Source organism: Manduca sexta, chromosome 4, assembly GCF_014839805.1.
Source record: "Manduca sexta isolate Smith_Timp_Sample1 chromosome 4, JHU_Msex_v1.0, whole genome shotgun sequence".
Classification (NCBI taxonomy): domain Eukaryota; kingdom Metazoa; phylum Arthropoda; class Insecta; order Lepidoptera; family Sphingidae; genus Manduca; species Manduca sexta.
Window position 1 is genome coordinate 4226429 of NC_051118.1, and position 18281 is coordinate 4244709.

General features: G+C 40.6%; 2 protein-coding genes across 6 annotated transcripts in view; one reads left to right on the forward strand and one right to left on the reverse strand.

Moving 5' to 3' along the window:
* Positions 1-252: 252 nt before the first annotated feature.
* Positions 253-11938, forward strand: LOC119190156 (mediator of RNA polymerase II transcription subunit 25-like). Of its 4 annotated transcripts, none has more exons than XM_037441398.1 (15): positions 253-493; positions 1384-1542; positions 2141-2304; positions 2468-2622; positions 2831-2931; positions 3431-3689; positions 4423-4593; positions 4770-4967; positions 5203-5346; positions 5955-6060; positions 6933-7216; positions 7417-7686; positions 7982-8113; positions 9832-9902; positions 10507-11938. In XM_037441398.1, exons 1-14 carry the CDS (start codon positions 372-374, stop codon positions 9868-9870), a joined length of 2304 nt encoding a protein of 767 aa, XP_037297295.1. In that variant the 5' UTR covers positions 253-371; the 3' UTR covers positions 9871-9902; positions 10507-11938. The 4 variants fall into 4 exon arrangements, with proteins under 4 accessions (XP_037297295.1, XP_037297297.1, XP_037297288.1 ...); XM_037441400.1 differs by having other exon boundaries at positions 10510-11938; XM_037441391.1 differs by lacking the exon at positions 9832-9902.
* Positions 11939-13188: 1250 nt separating this feature from the next.
* The window catches only part of LOC115442992 (transmembrane protein 68), a 28528-nt gene continuing 23435 nt past the window's right edge, over positions 13189-18281 (reverse strand). For both annotated transcript variants that reach the window (XM_030168254.2, XM_030168252.2), the window contains exons 3-7: positions 17696-17790; positions 16984-17148; positions 16510-16703; positions 15973-16176; positions 13189-15379 (exon numbers count right to left, since the gene is read on the reverse strand). In XM_030168254.2, the coding sequence (XP_030024114.1) occupies positions 15164-15379; positions 15973-16176; positions 16510-16703; positions 16984-17148; positions 17696-17790 (874 nt within the window). In that variant the 3' untranslated portion in view covers positions 13189-15163. The remainder of the gene's footprint in view (positions 15380-15972; positions 16177-16509; positions 16704-16983; positions 17149-17695; positions 17791-18281) is intronic.

An 18281-nucleotide genomic window follows, 5' to 3' on the forward strand; every position in this document is an offset into this window, starting at 1 on the left:
GACAATTAACTATTAAAGAAGTTGCTACACAATCCGTAGCTTTTCAAGTCTTATCACAAACAGAATAAAGAATACGGATCTATTACTTATAATGGAGTATGTAAATTTAGTATCCAAAGCATATGTGTGCTCTGCCCATATCTTAAGCGCATTTAGATTAAAGAAATAACTATGCATTATAATATTAGAACGTCAAGCAGTAATGCTAGAAATACTGATTTATGAAATATGGAATATCGCAAATATGCATTTCACATCTGTCAAATTGCTACAACTGTCAAATTAGAATGTGTTTTGGTTGGCTCCGTATCAGCATTTTGTAATCAATTATAAAGAAAATAACAAATATTGAGAAAGAACAAGCAGCAACGATGGTAGTGAATGCGCCGGACTCACCGGTGCAGGCGGAGGTGATATTTGTCATAGAGGCGACGTCCACAAACGGAGCGTACATCAGCGAACTCAAAACAAATTACATTATCCCTACTCTTGAGTAAGTAAAATAAACTGATATTATTTTTATTGTGAAGCACCTGTGTCTTATTTTTATGAGTTATGCCAGTCAATAAGATAAACACACTCCCATGTGGGACTCCGCCTGGGTAGGTACCACCGCAATGTCTGTGTTTGCCACCAAGCAACAGTGTGTAATGTTCCGGTTTGAAGGAGATTGTAGCCAGTGTAGTAACTACTGGACATTATAAGACTTAACATCTCATGTCTCATGGGTTCATGAATGGATGGATGGTGAGCGCAGTGATATCCAATACAAGGCTGTAATTCAAGGTGTTGGATGATGTTTTACTGTTTTAAGCGGTCGTTTCGCTTACCATCAGCCAAACGGCAAGTTCGTGTCATCATTCAAAGCAAAAAAAAAATACACTTACTGTTCTTGATAAATATCTGCAATGACAATGTTTATCTGGTTAAAATTATGAATCTTGTAACTCGACTTTGAACTTAAACATGGTTAAAATTATTAAAACAATACTCTGTAATATGTCACTCACAAATTTATTTAAATTCCTTTTTTAACCAAACTAAACCAAGAAATAGTATCCTCAAAGAGAACATTGAAATAAAACTAGTTTATTAGACTTCAAGAAAAGGAGGAGGTACTCAATTCAACTGTGGTTTTTTCGCATTTTATTTCTATATCTTACATTTATAGACATATCATATTATTATATATGGAGAAGTTAAAGTTTTTAACATATATTTTTGGCGATAGCTGACCGCTACCATTGTTCTTTCAATTCAGTCTCTGCTTGCACATAGTTTACACATTTCCAACATATCCTCACCAACTTAATGATTAATTAAGCGACCTGATCTATATCCAGGGTACATATTAATGAGATATACATCAATGCTCACTTGCAGATATTTCCATGGTGGTGCACTAGAAGAAGGTGGTGGCAGTGGCTCAGTGTACAGTATAGTCACATACAAAGCAGCTGACTGCCACCCGGGGCTGCCAGTTGCCAGTTATGGCCCATTCACCAACCCACAGACTGTCTCGGAGACAGTAGATAAAATACAGTAAGTTTAGTTAATTCACTGCCGTGATGGCATACATGTGTTGTGGTACAACTGCAGTGCTCAGGTTTTGGGTTCGAACCCTGGGTCAGGCAAAGTGATTTTGGCTTTTTCTACTCAGCATGAGCATGGTGTATTGAATTTATGCTCGTTATAACGATAGGCTCGCCCCTATCACATCATAGGACGGAATATGCTTGACGAAAAGTCGGTGCATCATTTGCGCCTCTTGCTACCAATTGCTTGATAAAAGCAGTATGTGTGTGTGTGGGTATAAATAATATTAATTATATGACAGATTGGGATAGCCTCAGGTAACATGCTTGGATCAATCTCCTTCAAAAAATGGTGTTGAGTCCCCTCAAAATGTAGCGTCTTTGTGGATAAAATTACCTATAAAAAAGTTTTTTCTTTATTGATTATATAATATTTAAAGTATAAAGTTTTATAAAATGGTTATTTTGTAACTGAATACTGAAAATATACCCCATACATTTAAAAAAAAATTAGGAAAACAAAATCTAGTAAAAACTGTACAAGTGATTATCTTGAATCCAGGACATGATATATTCCACAAGTCAGGTCATATACTGTTTTCTAGATATGTAGGGGGCCATGCAGAGAGCAGGGCGTGTGTGACGGAGGCCATCACGACCGCGCTAGCGTGCTTCGACGAGCTCGGCAGGACAGACATACCCATGCACATACTAATCTTGTGCTCATCTCCACCATATTCTGCATATGCTGGTGGCCTCGTACCTCCAGGTCAGTTATTTACATTACTTTTATTGAAATTTTTATTTAAATAGCTGTCAATAATAAAAGCTGTGATTACGCGAAAAAACAGCAGCGTTCTATTTACACCTTCATTAGTTGTGACGGGTGGATTGTGAGAAAGAGTAAGAGAAAGAAAGGTGTGTGTGCGCAGGCGTGCCCGGCAGCGTGGAGTCGTGGTGCGCGGCGGCGTGCGAGCGCGGGGTGCAGGTGTCGGTGGCGGCGGCGCGGCGCCTGCCCGCACTCTCCGCGCTGTACGAGCGCGCCGGCGGCGACCTGCAGCAGGCGCAGCAGAGGAACTTTGCCAAGGTACAAAATACAAATACATACCCTTCACAAACAGTAAGAGGATGCATAGTGAGCCCAATCGCATAATCATCGCTATACCATAGTTTTCATTGCCACTTTCTATGTGTGGTTGAAATTTTAAAATTATATTCTTACCATTTGTTGAGTTGTTTTCCTCCATATCAAAACACCATGTATATTTAAAACAATGGTCTCTATTGTGATACAGGATCCCCGTCATCTAGTATTACTCCGAGGCTATAGTCTGAAGGAGCGGCCGCCGAGCCCCGCGCCGCCGCCCGTGCCGGATATACAGACAGACGTGTACGGGTGAGTTGTTTTAACCCTGTGTGTTGAATTATTTTGGCATAATTAAAGATTAATATTTAATTATACTCCTTGGAAGTTATGCTAGTCACATTCGTTGTTGTCATGGCATCGCGTTTTTTTTTATTGATACATAGCTATAAATTAAAATGATATTATAGACCAGCCTAGATAAGTGCCATTGTAATGATAGGTGATGAGTGCATGTATATTGTATATACAAAAAAAATTATCATTAAAATAATGTGTAAATCAAAATAATTAAATGAAAATGAATAATTTAACTTATAATATTTCTATGTATGTGTGCGTCAAAACATGCAAATTAATTTTATAGTAGTAATGTTCAACGGTTTAAGATAAAATTTTGCCCACATGTTTTATTTGAATGACAATACATGGTTAACTAAATGACGTCATTCTAAGTGCAATATGGCGGACGGCCCAAGTTGACAGTCCATTAAAGATATGTTTACTTATGATTGTTGGTGGTTATGTGCAGCGCGGTGGGTCGCGGCGCGGCCGTGGCGGCTCGTGGCGCGAGTGCCGTGGGCAACGTCGGTGGTGTGGGTGTGGGCGTGGGCGGCGCATCGTTCCCGCGGCCGGCGTGCGGGCGCGGAGGGGGCTGGCTGGGCGGCGCGCGGCCTCTATACGCGGGCCCGTCGGCGCTGCTGACGCAGCTGGCGCAGCCGTCCTACCCGCCGCCCGCGCACCCCGCGCACAGCGCGCACGCCGCGCACCACGCGCACCAGCCCGCGCAGGTACACACTACACACTACACACTACACACTACACACTACACACGTCCGCTGTACGCGGGCCCGTCGGCGCTGCTGACGCAGCTGGCGCAGCCGTCCTACCCGCCGCCCGCGCACCCCGCGCACAGCGCGCACGCCGCGCACCACGCGCACCAGCCCGCGCAGGTACACACTACACACTACACACTACACACGTCCGCTGTACGCGGGCTTCCGTCGGCGCGTGCTGACGCAGCTGGCGCAGCCGTCCTACCCGCCGCCCGCGCACCCCGCGCACAGCGCGCACGCCGCGCACCACGCGCACCAGCCCGCGCAGGTACACACTACACACTACACACTACACACGTCCGCTGTACGCGGGCCCGTCGGCGCTGCTGACGCAGCTGGCGCAGCCGTCCTACCCGCCGCCCGCGCACCCCGCGCACAGCGCGCACGCCGCGCACCACGCGCACCAGCCCGCGCAGGTACACACTACACACTACACACTACACACTACACACTACACACGTCCGCTGTACGCGGGCCCGTCGACGCTGCTGACGTACCCGTCCTCAATCTCGTCACAATGCCTGCCGTGTTCAGCAATACTGCCTTCTGCATCTAGCTTCTGACTCAATTTATTATTATTGATGACAGTAGTAGACACAAGGGTAACTCTAGTAGTTAGTAATACCCAACTGGACCATCAAAGAATCAAACATCGACCATTGCACTAACGCTGGTTTTGATAACTCAGGCCGGACATCAGCGTATGCCGAACATGTTAAACGCGGGCCCATCGACGAGCGGCACTGCGCCACAGCCGCAGCTGCAGCGCAGCTACATCTGGAGCGGAGTCATCGAGTGGATGGAGAAGGGCAAGTCTCCCGGTGACCAGCAGAAGACCACCAAGCTGCTGCCTTGTCAGGTGAGTACCTATTAGTGACAGAGTACAAAAATCTCACACTTTGACGAAAGAAAGGAGAATGCTCAAATGTGTCCCACTCTTTAAAGGGAATGTAGAGACGTAATAGTCTTAAGAGACATAGAGATAGTTCTCAAAAACAATTAAAAAGAAACTTGAGTCCATTTGAAATGCTCCAGGTGTCCGCGAGTTCCAAGGACATAGAACCAGAGCTGAAGGTGGACACGTGGCCGAACAAACTGCTGATGCAGCTGATGCCCAAGCAGCTGATCAGCAACATCGGCGGACAGTACCTGAAGGACAGCAAGTCGGTGCTGTTCCACCTGCAGCCGAGTGAAGCGCTCGAGCAGCTCACCAAGGTCATGGTCAACGGGTTTGTAAGTAACATTGTGAACAGATTTTTTAAATATTGAGTAGCTTCTTCTGGCGGTTTCGCCCGCGTGAAAGAGTATTTCTGGAATAAAAGGTAATCTATGTGCTTCCTGAGAGCTTAAACTATCTCCTACCAAGTTTCATTGAAATTTGTTCGATAGTTTTTGAGTGTATCGCGTTCAGACAGACAGGTAGACAAGGCAGAGGTTTAGTTCAGTACTTACATGCCGATTGTTGCAGGCTGGCTGTGTTCACTTCCAACCGATGTCGTCGCCTCCGCAGTGCGAGATTAAAGTGTTGATATTACTGTACACGCCCGACAAGAAGGTGTACCTCGGCTTCATACCAAACAACCAGGCCACGTTCGTCGACAGACTTAGAAAGGTAATCATATTATTTCTGAAATTAAATAGATTTTTTTAAATGAAATACAATATTTACTGTATATAATATCAGCCCTGTATTATATACTTGCCCACTGCTGAGCACGGGCCTCCTCTACTACTGAGAGGGATTAGGCCTTAGTCCACCACGCTGGCCTAGTGCGGATTGGTAGACTTCACACACCTTCGAAATTCCTATAAAGAACTTCTCAGATGTTCAGGTTTCCTCACGATGTTTTCCTTCACCGTTAAAGCGAACGATAAATTCACAAAGAATACACACATGATTTTTTAGAAAAGTCAGAGGTGTGTGCCCTTGGTATTTGAACCTGCGGACATTCGTCTCAGCAGTCCGTTCCACACCCAACTAGGCTATCGCCGCATTTACTGTATGTAATAATTAAAATAAATAAAAAATGAAATACAAAGAGCGATATAAAATACAAAATTAAATAAATATTGTTATCTTTTAGAACCGCCGAATTGAAATTTCAAAAACAAAAAATTAACATTCGTTCTCACATTTTTCCTCCCTAACCCAACGTACAAATGTCCTTCAAATTTTGATTTGTCTAGCATTAAGAGCTTTATACTAGTTGTATCATGCAGGTGATCCAGCAGCAGAAGATAACTCAGATCATCAACAAGCAGCTGCCGGCGAACGTGAGCGCGGCGGGAGGGATGCCCGGCGCCATGCCCAACGCCACCATGGCCGGTAAGTACCATCCCATCACGGTTTTATCTCCTAAGTTATCAGCAGAGTTCCATATCCACCGAGGCTACATTGATCCACCCAGGGTTAGGGGCCGTTCCAGTATTACGTAACGCAATTTTTGAAGATTTTTGAACCCCGCAATGTAACGCGCTGTAACATTTTCTTCTACGTCCCCACCCTCCTCTAAAAGTTATGTAACTCTAAAGTTACAATTTTTTTCTAATATTCACAATTATTTTATGCAAAATACCGGAAAGTCGCTAAAATACATTTGTTATTGTTTTAAAATAAAAAAAACAATTTTACATAACGCTTTGTATGTACGCCCCTCCCGCGCCTGTAACGCATAGTAACGTTTTACAGGACCCCCCTCCCCTCCAAATTGCGTTACATAATACTTGAACGGCGCCTCAGGCGGATCAGCATCTAGAGAGATGTTGAACTTGTATCAGTCCTATTTGATTGGGTCATGATCAAAGCTATAACGCGCATGTGTACTATCGAATATAAAGTAAAAGTCACTTCATCCATGAAGACCCGCCCCACCACTTTTTTGAGCGTGGGTGTTGCGGGGCAAAGGGACTGAATGCCTCAGCTTCGACGCTATCGTATAGTGTGCGTGTGCACACATGCTGCTTATGCGCATTGTAAGCGATTAAGGGAAGTAGTGGGGCGCGTCTTCGTGGATGAAATTATCTATAAATGTATACGCAAATCTTTTATTTTACGGCCTTGGAGTAGGAGTGGGATCAGTGCGTGGTGCATCCGCGTGCTTCTAACTTTATTATAGGCCGGGTATAGATGTATCGCGGTTATGTTTGCGTTACAGATCTTAATACTTAATTATTAGCAATCTTTACTCATTATTTTAGCGACAGGAGCCATGTCTACAGCTGGAATGTCATCCAGCGGCATGGGCGGCGCCGCGGGCATGTGTAGTAACATGCAAGGCGTCGGACAAGTGGGGGGCGTGGGACAAGTAGGGGGCGTCGGCCAGGTCGGCGGCGTGGGACAAGTAGGAGGTGTGGGACAAGTAGGGGGCGTGGGACAAGTGGGGGGCGTCGGCCAGGTGGGCGGGGTGGGGCAAGTGGGACAGATGCCCGGCCAAGGCCCCAGCCAACCCATGGTTCAACAGCAGATGCAGCAACATTCACAGGTTAGTTACGATGTTGAATGTTTTTGCTTTGTTGATACTAAAATTTAATTGGCTGTTTAAGTTACTTATAAAGCTAAATATGTAATCAGCTTTTTCTATAGCAATGGTTTATTTAAATATCGGCTGTTGTATATGAAATATCTTTATACATAGTCATCGTGAAATCAAATGTTAGACCGTGATTTATACACTTTTTATAGGGTATGATGATAAGCGGCGGCATGGGCGGTCAGGTATCACAAGTCGGCCAAGTGGGTCAAGTGGGTCAGGTGGGCGGCAAGGGCCCCCGCCCCGTCACCCAGCTGGACGGGCTCGAGGCGGCGCGGCAGCAGAACCTGGAGAAGATCCAGCAGCTGCAGGAAACGCTGCAGGCCGCGCACCAGCAGGAGGCGCAGTTCAAGTCGCAGATGGACATCAGGACGCACCTGCACGCCGCGCAGCAGCAGGAGCAGCATTACAAGCAGCTGGAGGTTAGTGTGCTTTAGGAGGAGACTATCTCCCTGTCACATTTATTGCAAACTGAAGAGAGATTTAATGACCCTTAGCAAATTAAAGCAAGACTGTAGTCTGGTGTCATTAATCATAATGTAATTGGCAGAGAATTTAAATAAATGGAAGAATACTTACTGTAAGATAGACAGAATTAAATCTAGCGAATATCCAGCAGCAACAAATTAATTCATTCACAAATTAATAAGTGAACGAATTGGCTACACTTACGCTGCACTATGGGTGTAGTTTTCCAAAGTATCGTTATCGTCCCAGGAGCAGCAACGCAAGCATCAACTGCAGCAACAGTTACAGCAGCAGCTCCGCGGCGCAGGCGCACTGCAGCCGCGCATCCTACGGCCCATGCACCCCGCCTCCAACCCCGGCCTGCGACACCTGTTGCAGCAGGTATGCACACACCACCACACAATACACATCACCTGTTAATAGGATCTTATGGAAAAATGATCCAACCCAAATAATGACATTTTTGAGATAAATACAATTTATTTTTTATTAATCTGGGACCTGGTACCCTACGCCACACGTTATTTTAAAAATTCATAACAAGCAAGTAACGCACTCAATTTCAATTAGCACATAGAATACTATTCCATAATAATTTCACGAAAATGCCGCAACACGTGTTACGAATTTAAACTGTCATAAAGAATATGCCCACTGGAAAAATTTCGTGCAAATGTGACTAACACGTTATGAACGCGAGACGCGCAGTTGCTGCAACAGTTCGCCGCGCATTTCACACAATGCGATGGCTCCTGAGTAAACTAACGTATCTAAAAAAAATGCGATATACCCTTTTCGTTATGTAGGTACAGTTTACTAACAAACTCTACAAAAAAATAGTAAATGATTCTTAATGAAGTGTATTTTCGTTTATTAACTTTTTTTATTTAAATGGGTTTGGTAGTAACAATACCTAGATAACGAATCGCTAAAATGTGTATATCGCAATTTTACCAGATACGATAGTTTACTTAGGAGCCATTGAATGATGCATTCGCGACACATTCGTCAGAGTGGCATACTGTAGTGCGGCAAGGGAATGTAGTATTTTTATTTTATTATCCAAATTGATAAGCATCTTCGTTCTTTTTGATAGAAATAAAAACCGTGATTTAAATACTTTGTGTACTTTCAATTTTATCAAATGTTTGGTTGGTACATTTTTACATCAGGTCCAAACATAAAAGCACTTTTGTAAATAAAAAATAATATTTGTTCCTTATAATTCTCTTTTATCCGCCGCTAACAATTTCTTTGTAAATATTTCAATATTCAGTCGGTTTATTTGCGATTCATGGCCGTTATTTCAATAACAAAAACTAATTAAGTGGACTGTTAAGGGAACTATCTTCGATACTCTATCTTGACAGCTCTTTGCTTACCATCAGCTGCAGTGTACTTTGCGATAACTGTGAAAAAAAATTATCGTTTTAGATGTGTTTATTTCTTGTGGTAAATTCTGTTTAAATTAATTTGCTTTAAGTGTTGAAATAGCGGCCACATCAACGTTTTCAATCTGTTTGCAAATCAGAAATAATATTTGTGGTACTTCTGGCTTGGTTATTAACTCATATAAAAAAAAAGTTTTTTTTTGCATTCCTTCTCATAGCAAGACACAGCCTGAACGGTTTGAAAATGTAATTTTCTGCAACGCTAATACCAACTGTTTTTATTTCACAAATTATAATTAGCTTAAAAAATCATTTTTAACGTCCAAGCATGGCCGCTGGCATTTTTTAACGTGCGTTTCAGATACTAATAGGTACATTAGCACGCTGTTATATGCTAATGTCCCCTTCCTTTGCCTTTTCCGTTTGCTTTCCACCCCTTTCACCTCCAACTACAGTTCCTCGATTCTACTTATTCGTCGCATCCGAAACCTTCAAAAAATTCTTCCTTCAGAGAAAAGAATTAAGACTCAGTTTTTAATTATAATTTTCATTCCTACTTCCCCTTTTACTAATTCACAGCGCATCCGTAGGTCGCCCATCGGAGACTATATATCTACTCTGATAACCTATAAGCCACAAAAAATGTGGCAAACATTTGAGAGCCCAGGCTTTTGTGGTCAGTAACAGCATCGCGTACATGTGTTTTAGCAACAGCAAGCGCCGCGCGGCGGGCGCCCGCACATGTGACGCCGCACGCGCTCCGACCCTAGCTCGCACAAGTAATGCTTCACACCACCTTTCATACTAATCGCGTTGCGACATTGTACTATTACTTTTGATGAGATATTCGTGTAGACAGAAGCCTAAAAATGACTTTTAATTTAAAAAAAAAGAAGAAATAATACGTATAATGGTTTTTTATTAGCAGAATCCGTGATATATAATTAAAATACGTCGTTTGGGAAATTGAAAATAAAAAGATATATTTTTTTATGAGTAATATTACAATGTCAGTACGTTCATATCACATCTTTAATTTGCATGATTCTATTTACTTTTGCTTTGTCTCTTCGTAGGTTAACTTTTACACGCAAATTTAGGCCCAATTATCATAAGGATTAACAACTCTCAAAGATACCGCTGGAGTTACTTCACTTATGACTCCCGTGATTTACCTACTAAATATGTCACAGCATTATTCGTAAAAACTTCACCCATAAACCTTAAAATTATTTCTTACTATTTTATCAATACTGTCACTTTTTACGTCATATTTTATGTCACTTTTTAAGTCCTATGATTGATTAAAAACAGTAAGTAAAAAAAAAAAATTGTAATAAGTTCTAATCAGTAAGTGAATTTTTACCCGATCCGTGCCCCCAGCAGCCGCAATACAGGCCCGGAGGCAGCGGCGCGCGGCCCACCGCTCAGCCGCAGCAGTTCGACGACAACTACGAGTTCTTATAAAATACGTACGTATACAATTCCGGATATTCGCCCTTGGAAAAGGATGTTTCGTGTGCGCAGACTTTGTGAGATCCGGCTCGAAGGACCAAATATGGAAATTAAAGGATGTCGTCTACTTAAGACGTTGATTGCGGCTCACGTAACGATTGTATTTGTTTTGGCGCATGTGCTAACAGCTAGCACACAGATTTAGTGTTAAAAATATATCTAAGGCTGTCTCATTCAGCTACACACCAGTACGTGGTGCATCGTACTGATGAATAGTTCATTGTTTTGGTGCCGCAATCATCGTATTAAGCAGAATCTAGTTTTCATTTTAAATGCGCGATCATTTGATTTTTGCGCGCTGTGTCCCGGCGGGTTCTCAATGGACGGAACTTTATAGTAAATCAGGCAAGCGCATTAGTCTATTACATTTCGACTCGGCGAGCCTAGTCGACGCTAGCTATAAGACTTATATTTGGACATTATTTGTTACGTCTAATTGTACCAATGATTCATAAGCTATAATCGACATTACCACGCACAATCTGAAGGTCTGAAATATCCCAATTGCGACGTTTGCATACACTACTCACTTATAATTTCAAATACTTCCTTAAAGATATTTCATATTTTAAAATTCATGGGTGATTGTATTTTTCAATTTGTAATTTAACGACAAAGCAATGTATTTTGCCCAGCTCTGTACACTACGCGTAGATATATGTATACAATGTACATGTGTATGTCTGTAATAGTAATTAAATGTTTTGTTGAGACGTAAACGGAAAATGAAATAATTTGGTATATCACAACAAAATTCCTTTAGTTTATATTTTGTTTAGAGCAGTTTATTTATTTACTTGCGAAATTCCATACGAATGCATTACCGAGTTCATAAAATGTGATGATAATGAAATAATTTAATAATATCAGAAGCTAGATAAAACATTAGGTAACAAAGAGACGTATACAAGCTTTATTAGAAATGGTTTTTAATTCAAAAGCACTGGTTCCTTTTTGATCTACTAATATTTCTGTAGTCTCTAAACCAATGGCAATGCCGCTCGCGGTTGACTTCAGGCTAGCCATATATAATGATAGCTATTCCTTGCTCGCTGTTTAAATTCAGGCTCGAAGGACCATTTTTCAAAAATATAAATCCGAGATATAAGCAAGTTCATGTACAGGGCTAATTGTTAGACTGTTGTAGGAAGTATTATTTAATTGTACCATAAATGATTTCTATAACTAGGAATATGTAGTAAGCGTATATGATAATATAATTATAAGTTTTACGATAATTTTCTTTGTATATTGTACGTTATTTAATTTCAGACATTTATAATAAATGATTTTAATTTCATTGTTTTTTTTTTTATTTATAAGATACCCCTTAATTAACCCAATAGAAAGCTCATGTAAAAGGCTATCTACCAGAGAAAAATAAACTCTAATAGCGCATTACTATTTTCGATTTAGTTTTCAAATTTGTTAGTTCTTGTCAATTATCAATCTTTTTTTCTTCTTTAATTATTTTTTATCTGGTCGATACTTTAATATAATTTCGCCCTAAACTTGACTTATTTAGGGACACCCTGTATTTTCAAAATGCCAATTACATGCAGATAATCAAACACTTTTTCAAAATAATTCGTTATATTTTAAACGTCAGCGTGCACATATACAAACATATTGCTATACATTTTTTATCATACAATATTAATGACATTCTACGACTAAAAATGGCATTTTTCACATGCATACTATTATGATTATTTTTTCTTGTTTTGACCATTAATAAACACTTTGGTACTTGTCTCGGGTTTTAGGCTACCAAAATCAATTTAAATGCAACATCATACTATCTCGCTGTTGTTATAAAGTATACTAAAGAAATTATTCTATGCAAGTAACAAAGTATTTTATCAAATATAAACATGAAGCGAGGTTTGGATTAGCAGAAGATTTCAAGCAATTTTAACCGCGTAAATCGCCGCAAGACGTCTGCAATAGGGAACCGGCCTATATTTGATTTTGTTCATTATTCTATATGTAATGGTTAATAATACGAAAAGAAGCACTCCTGCGAAAACTGCATAAAAATTGGTTAAAAAATGGGCGAGTAATTCATATTTCAAATATTATAACGTGCAGGGGCCTTATTCTCTATCCCGCACGTTATTTTGACAGTGCGTAACAAGCACGTAACACAACGCATCATGTTTAGGACTATAGAAATTTGACTTACAGAATACCATTCCACGCATATTTCTCGAAGATAACATGACACGGCCGCGTTACGCGCTTACACTATCATACAGAATAAGGGCCCTGAAGTGGGCGCGTTGTGGGGATATCGCTTCATCTCTTTCTTTCGCACGCGTAGTAATTCCTGATGACGTCAAATGTGGGTATTTCGTCTCTTTTCTGTTTCTTTTTAATTACCCCTTCCACCGACATTCCAAGACTTATAACTTGTTGATTTTTTACTTGATTTTAATAATTCCTTCTGTGTTATAATTTATATAACAATAGTAATAATAATAGTAAAGAACAAAAATGAGTCCGGTACCCTATTTTTGAAGCTTGCAGGACTTGAGGACTTGAGTCATATTTGGTTTCTGCACGGTATATTGCTGCGAGTTCTTGCTAATCCTTTAGTATTAGAAACATCTTGAAACTTTTATCACAACGATTCAAAGAACCACATCAATATTGGTCAAGTAATAGTATAAAACAGTAGCACTATACGTATCATATATTACAAAGAGCACCAAGCCCTTAAGCTGTTCACTTTTCAACTTTATACAATACCTAATTTGAACTGTAATGTAATTAACATATAAACTATATCCGCATGCTATGCTTATTAAATACATGGTGTTAAATACAGTGGAATACAAAAATGCATTTTTTGAACATTCTTAGTCCTTACATATTATATTTTTTCATCATATAAAAATGCTATATTTTTATGTCAAAATGAATATCATCTAGGTAATTTATAAATGCGCCTTTTGATACTCCAAAAACAAGCATTTCATATTCATCATAGTATTTATATTATAGTATACTATACACCTGAAAGTCTTTACACATAAAATAGTAATTCACTATAAATCTCGATGCGGCATTTGAGGATATGTTTTTTCCCCTTGTCCCACTCAATGGGATCTTCACATGTCTTAACCATGATGAGACCATCCAAGTGTCTCGCGTTGCGGTATTAGCTTGTGTATATTCAGTTTAAAAAGGCCGGCATAATTGTGTCGACTGGCAAGGGATAATCATTTTGCGACACAATCTGCTTACAATCAAGTGCAGTGGGGTAAAAAAAAACTAAAAAAGTTTTAATTTTTTACGACCGGCCTCCAAACTTTAACACCCCAAACTTCACCAAAGATCCAATCCCAAATATTATCATCCATAAGATAAGGTTTGAACATCGTACATCAAACATATCAAGAGACGGAAATACCCGAAATACTTGAATATAGATGAACTCATGCGCAATAGCCCGAGATTTACAGTGAATCACAATAACTCGTCATTGAATATAATGCAGGGCCAGCCCTGTCATATGCGAATCTATCGCCTTGTTACCATCAATAACTGGTATAACCACTCCATAATTTACAATACATAAGCCCAAGCAAGGCTCATAATAAAAAAAAATAGAATAAAAAAAAAAACAGAAGTTCTAATCTCATAAAGCACTATTAAAATGGTTACATTTACTGACATACTTAATTCATTAAAAATAAGCCAAAATCATATCTCAATAAACATATTTATTTTATTACTGAAAAACTACCTAATGATGTAAAATATATTACACTATGTCAAAGGAAAACGTCATTAATATTTCCTCACTAAATAACCTATCTTAACAGTATATACGTAATATTAACAAATATAGATATATTTTTAAAATGGTGTAATAAATGGTAACCTATACTCAATTTCCAAAGGATTCCACTTGAATTAATACAAAAAAATCTTAATTTTTATTAAGTAATACATAAAACTAAATTCGATCCAATTTAGGCGTATTTTTAATAGTGTTTTTCGTAGTATTTGAACCGAAATAAAAATAAATTTTAGAACATTCTTATAGACTAAATTACGTTAATATAAATTATGATTTCAATTTCTTTCACAGATAAGGAAGTATATTTACATGGCGAAAAGGCTTATAGCCTTCAGTACTATTTCAATTTCTAAATTTAAAAAAATGAGTAACTTTTGAGCATTATACCCCTACAAAACTAAGGTTATCACTTGCTACCTACACAAAGAAAATGACATCACATAAGTACTATATATATTGGTAATAAAAAACGTAGTTATATGACTACGAGAAAATCGTCAAAATTTCAACGCATTACGGTCGATTGGAGCCTCCGATATTTAAACTATAGAGCATACAACATAGATTATAAATCTGCCTTGTCTATAGCCAGAGGTCAGGATGCTATCGTACACTAAAATAAAACATTTTGACGTAAACGCGCAAATCACAGAACTTAGGCCTAAATGAGTCCAAAATTCTACCAAATGGTACCTTTACACAGCAACACTGGCACTTTTATGACACTTTAGGTTTCTCACTACTGTCACTTTGACAGCTGTCACTGGGTTCCCGTTTGACGTCGCCGTTTTTACATTTGCCGTTGGGTAGAGCGTCGGTCTTTGCTAAGGATTTCCTTTTGGGTATTTCGTACACGCGTTCCGTTAGCGCGCGTAAAATGCTTCCGGGTACCCTTTGATGTTGTTCGATTAATTCTTCGATGGCGGTGGCGACCTACAAACATTATTTATTTTATAAACAAATTCTCAGGTCACGTTTTTACTCCCGACTGGGTAGGCAGAGGTGCACCTTACTTTTGCCTGTATGTTCCGGCCTACGATTTAACCCATTTGCCATCGGAATGATTTGAATGTTAGCCGGCTAACATGACAGTTACATGACATTATGCGTGTCACGGAAATATAACCTTATTATGAAACAAATATTAAGGTTATATTCCCGTGACACGCGTAATGTCTTGTAACTGTCATGTAGCTGTCACGTTAGCTGACTAACATGTCAAGCATTAAGTAGTTAAGAGAGGACGAGTCTATAACCATATCGGGTGTAAATTCCCGAACCCAAACTGATTCCGAACAGAAATACTACATATCACACTTCAACTCAGTCTTTGAACCCGGGACCTCAGAGCCCTAAGTCGTGGAACATGTAACAGGAGATTTGAGTTAGTAGACCCAACATAAAGAAGCAGTTTACAATAAGAGTAATGACATGAACGGTCACACAGGACATGCGAGCCAGCCCTACATACCCCACCGCTGGGCACGGCCCTTTACTACTGTGATGGTGTAGGTCGTGTAGTGTACCTGCCGCTGCAGCTGGTCGGGCGTGAGGTCGGGGCGGTGGTGCAGCGGCGCGCCGAGGTGCGTGACGAGCTTGACGGGGAAGCCGCCGTACACCGGCGCCAGCGGCAGCCGCGTGGCGCCGTACACGCGCAGCCACACGCCGCGCAGCCACCCCACCGTGCGGAACGCCTCGCGCACGTTCTGCGTGAACATCGGCACTATCGGCTGCGAACAATCATTACGTACTGGATTAATCATCAACATCATCAGCCCATATATTAGTCCACTGCTGGACATGGACTCCTCTTACACTTCCGACACGAGTGACCTCCATACAATAAGTCGTTTAGCTGTCGAAATTACAAATGAAAGTATGCTAATACATTATTCTTGTAACCTGAGCCATTGGGTGTTCGGTCCCACAACCAGTCTGTCAATTTACACTGATTTCAAACAGAAGCATTATTGACGACAGAAATACAGTTCGATGGTTTTTACTAGACGTATTCTCGTATTAGACCCTTACCACCTAAATATTAAGACTCAAAATTCACTCACCACTTTGGCTTCCTGAGCTACTTTAGCGAACCCTATCCTCGCCTTCCAGTTCAGCTTGTAGTAGTGATCTCCGAACTGAGCCTCGTACACACCGCCAGGCGAGATCGCGAGCGGGTTGCCAGCCTTGAGCACCGACGCGCACGTCTGCACCGTGCCTGGGATCACGCATAGCCCTTCGAGCAGTGTTGCCCAACCTAGAACATGAAAAAATACCAAATTAATAAAATTATTTCATTACAGCTATGGGATGAGAAATAATGTATTATTACATTAAAAACCTATTCCAATGTTGCCTAATGTGAAACAAAAAAACATCAAATTAAATTTAAAAAAAACATAGAAAATTTGGTGTTTTTATAATCTGATAAATATGTCACCTTCATACACTAGAAATATTTATAACAATTAAAAAAAAAAAAACATTTAATCCACTAACCACATAAGACCATCACAATTTTCCACAACAACACTCACCAGGTATTTTAAACAGCAACCGATCAGCTACTGTGTGTATATGCCTCCTGCGCAGTAACTGCATGCGCGCTATGAAGTAATACATATCTATGGGCAGCGCGCCATGGTAGTAGATGATCAGGAACGGACCCTCGGGGATGTTCTCTAGGCCTCGGATCTCGTAACCTGGAGGAAAAGTTAATATACATTTGAGAATATCCCGCTCTTACTTCCACCACTGGAACTTGTAATATCTTATGTACACTTAAGAATATTTCGCCATCAGCCACAACTGGAACTCTTGTAAGCAAGATCGGCAGTGGCAGGCATTTTATGTCACAGCGATGAAGCTCACTCCCGGGGAGTACCAATTAGTCTCCCACGAGAGGCATCACGACGCCTAGCCTGTAACTGGCGAGCGGCCCAAAAAAAAGGCCTCGATGTACCTCCCAGTACCCCTCGTTCAAGACACTGTGAGCTCATTATGCGTAGATCGGACTACCAACAACTAAAAAAATTAAAAAGTTGTATAATTGTAAAATGTAAGTAGATATTGTAACTTTGACTTTGCGGATGAACAACACCTCAGTCCCCCCCGCGACCATGAAGGCTGCAGTCTTCGAAACGTCGGGAGAAAACCAAAATAATTAAAACCGCGATAAAATCCGAAAAATAGTTTAATTTTAATAACCCCTCGTTGGTTAAGGGTTCTTTTGGTACCGTTACCACTTACCGTGCCATAACCACCCGTGCGCGTCCCACAACGCGCACACCGCCATGCGCGCCGCGTCCCGCCAGTCTCCATGAACGCCGCCCACTAGCCGTCGCCTGAAAATACGCGCCATTACATCATCATAGAGCATCATTCATTATCACGTAAGTGTGTCGCGGGATCAACCTGTGTATATCTCGTTCTAATAGGCCGCCATAATTATGTCGACCGCCGAGGGGTAATCATTTCTCATCATGCGGCATTCTATTGGACCCCACTCCACTTACCATCAGGTGCAGTTGGGGTCATTTTGCTGTGGTTGTGGGGTTAATTTGGTCCACTGCGATACGGGCCTGAAGCCTAGTGCAGTGGCCGCCGGGAATTGATGTCATATGTTCTTGTATCTTGTTTAATAAATAAAAAATGCATAAAATATTTATTAATTTTAACCCTTGAACAAAACAGCATCAATTAATTATTATTAAAATAAAATATGAAGAACGATTTTTGGTTGATATATTTTTGGAACTGCATTGGAGTTGTCGTAGTGATGGTAAGTCACTTCACAATGATGATAATTTAAATAAGCTAGATATTAAATACCCTG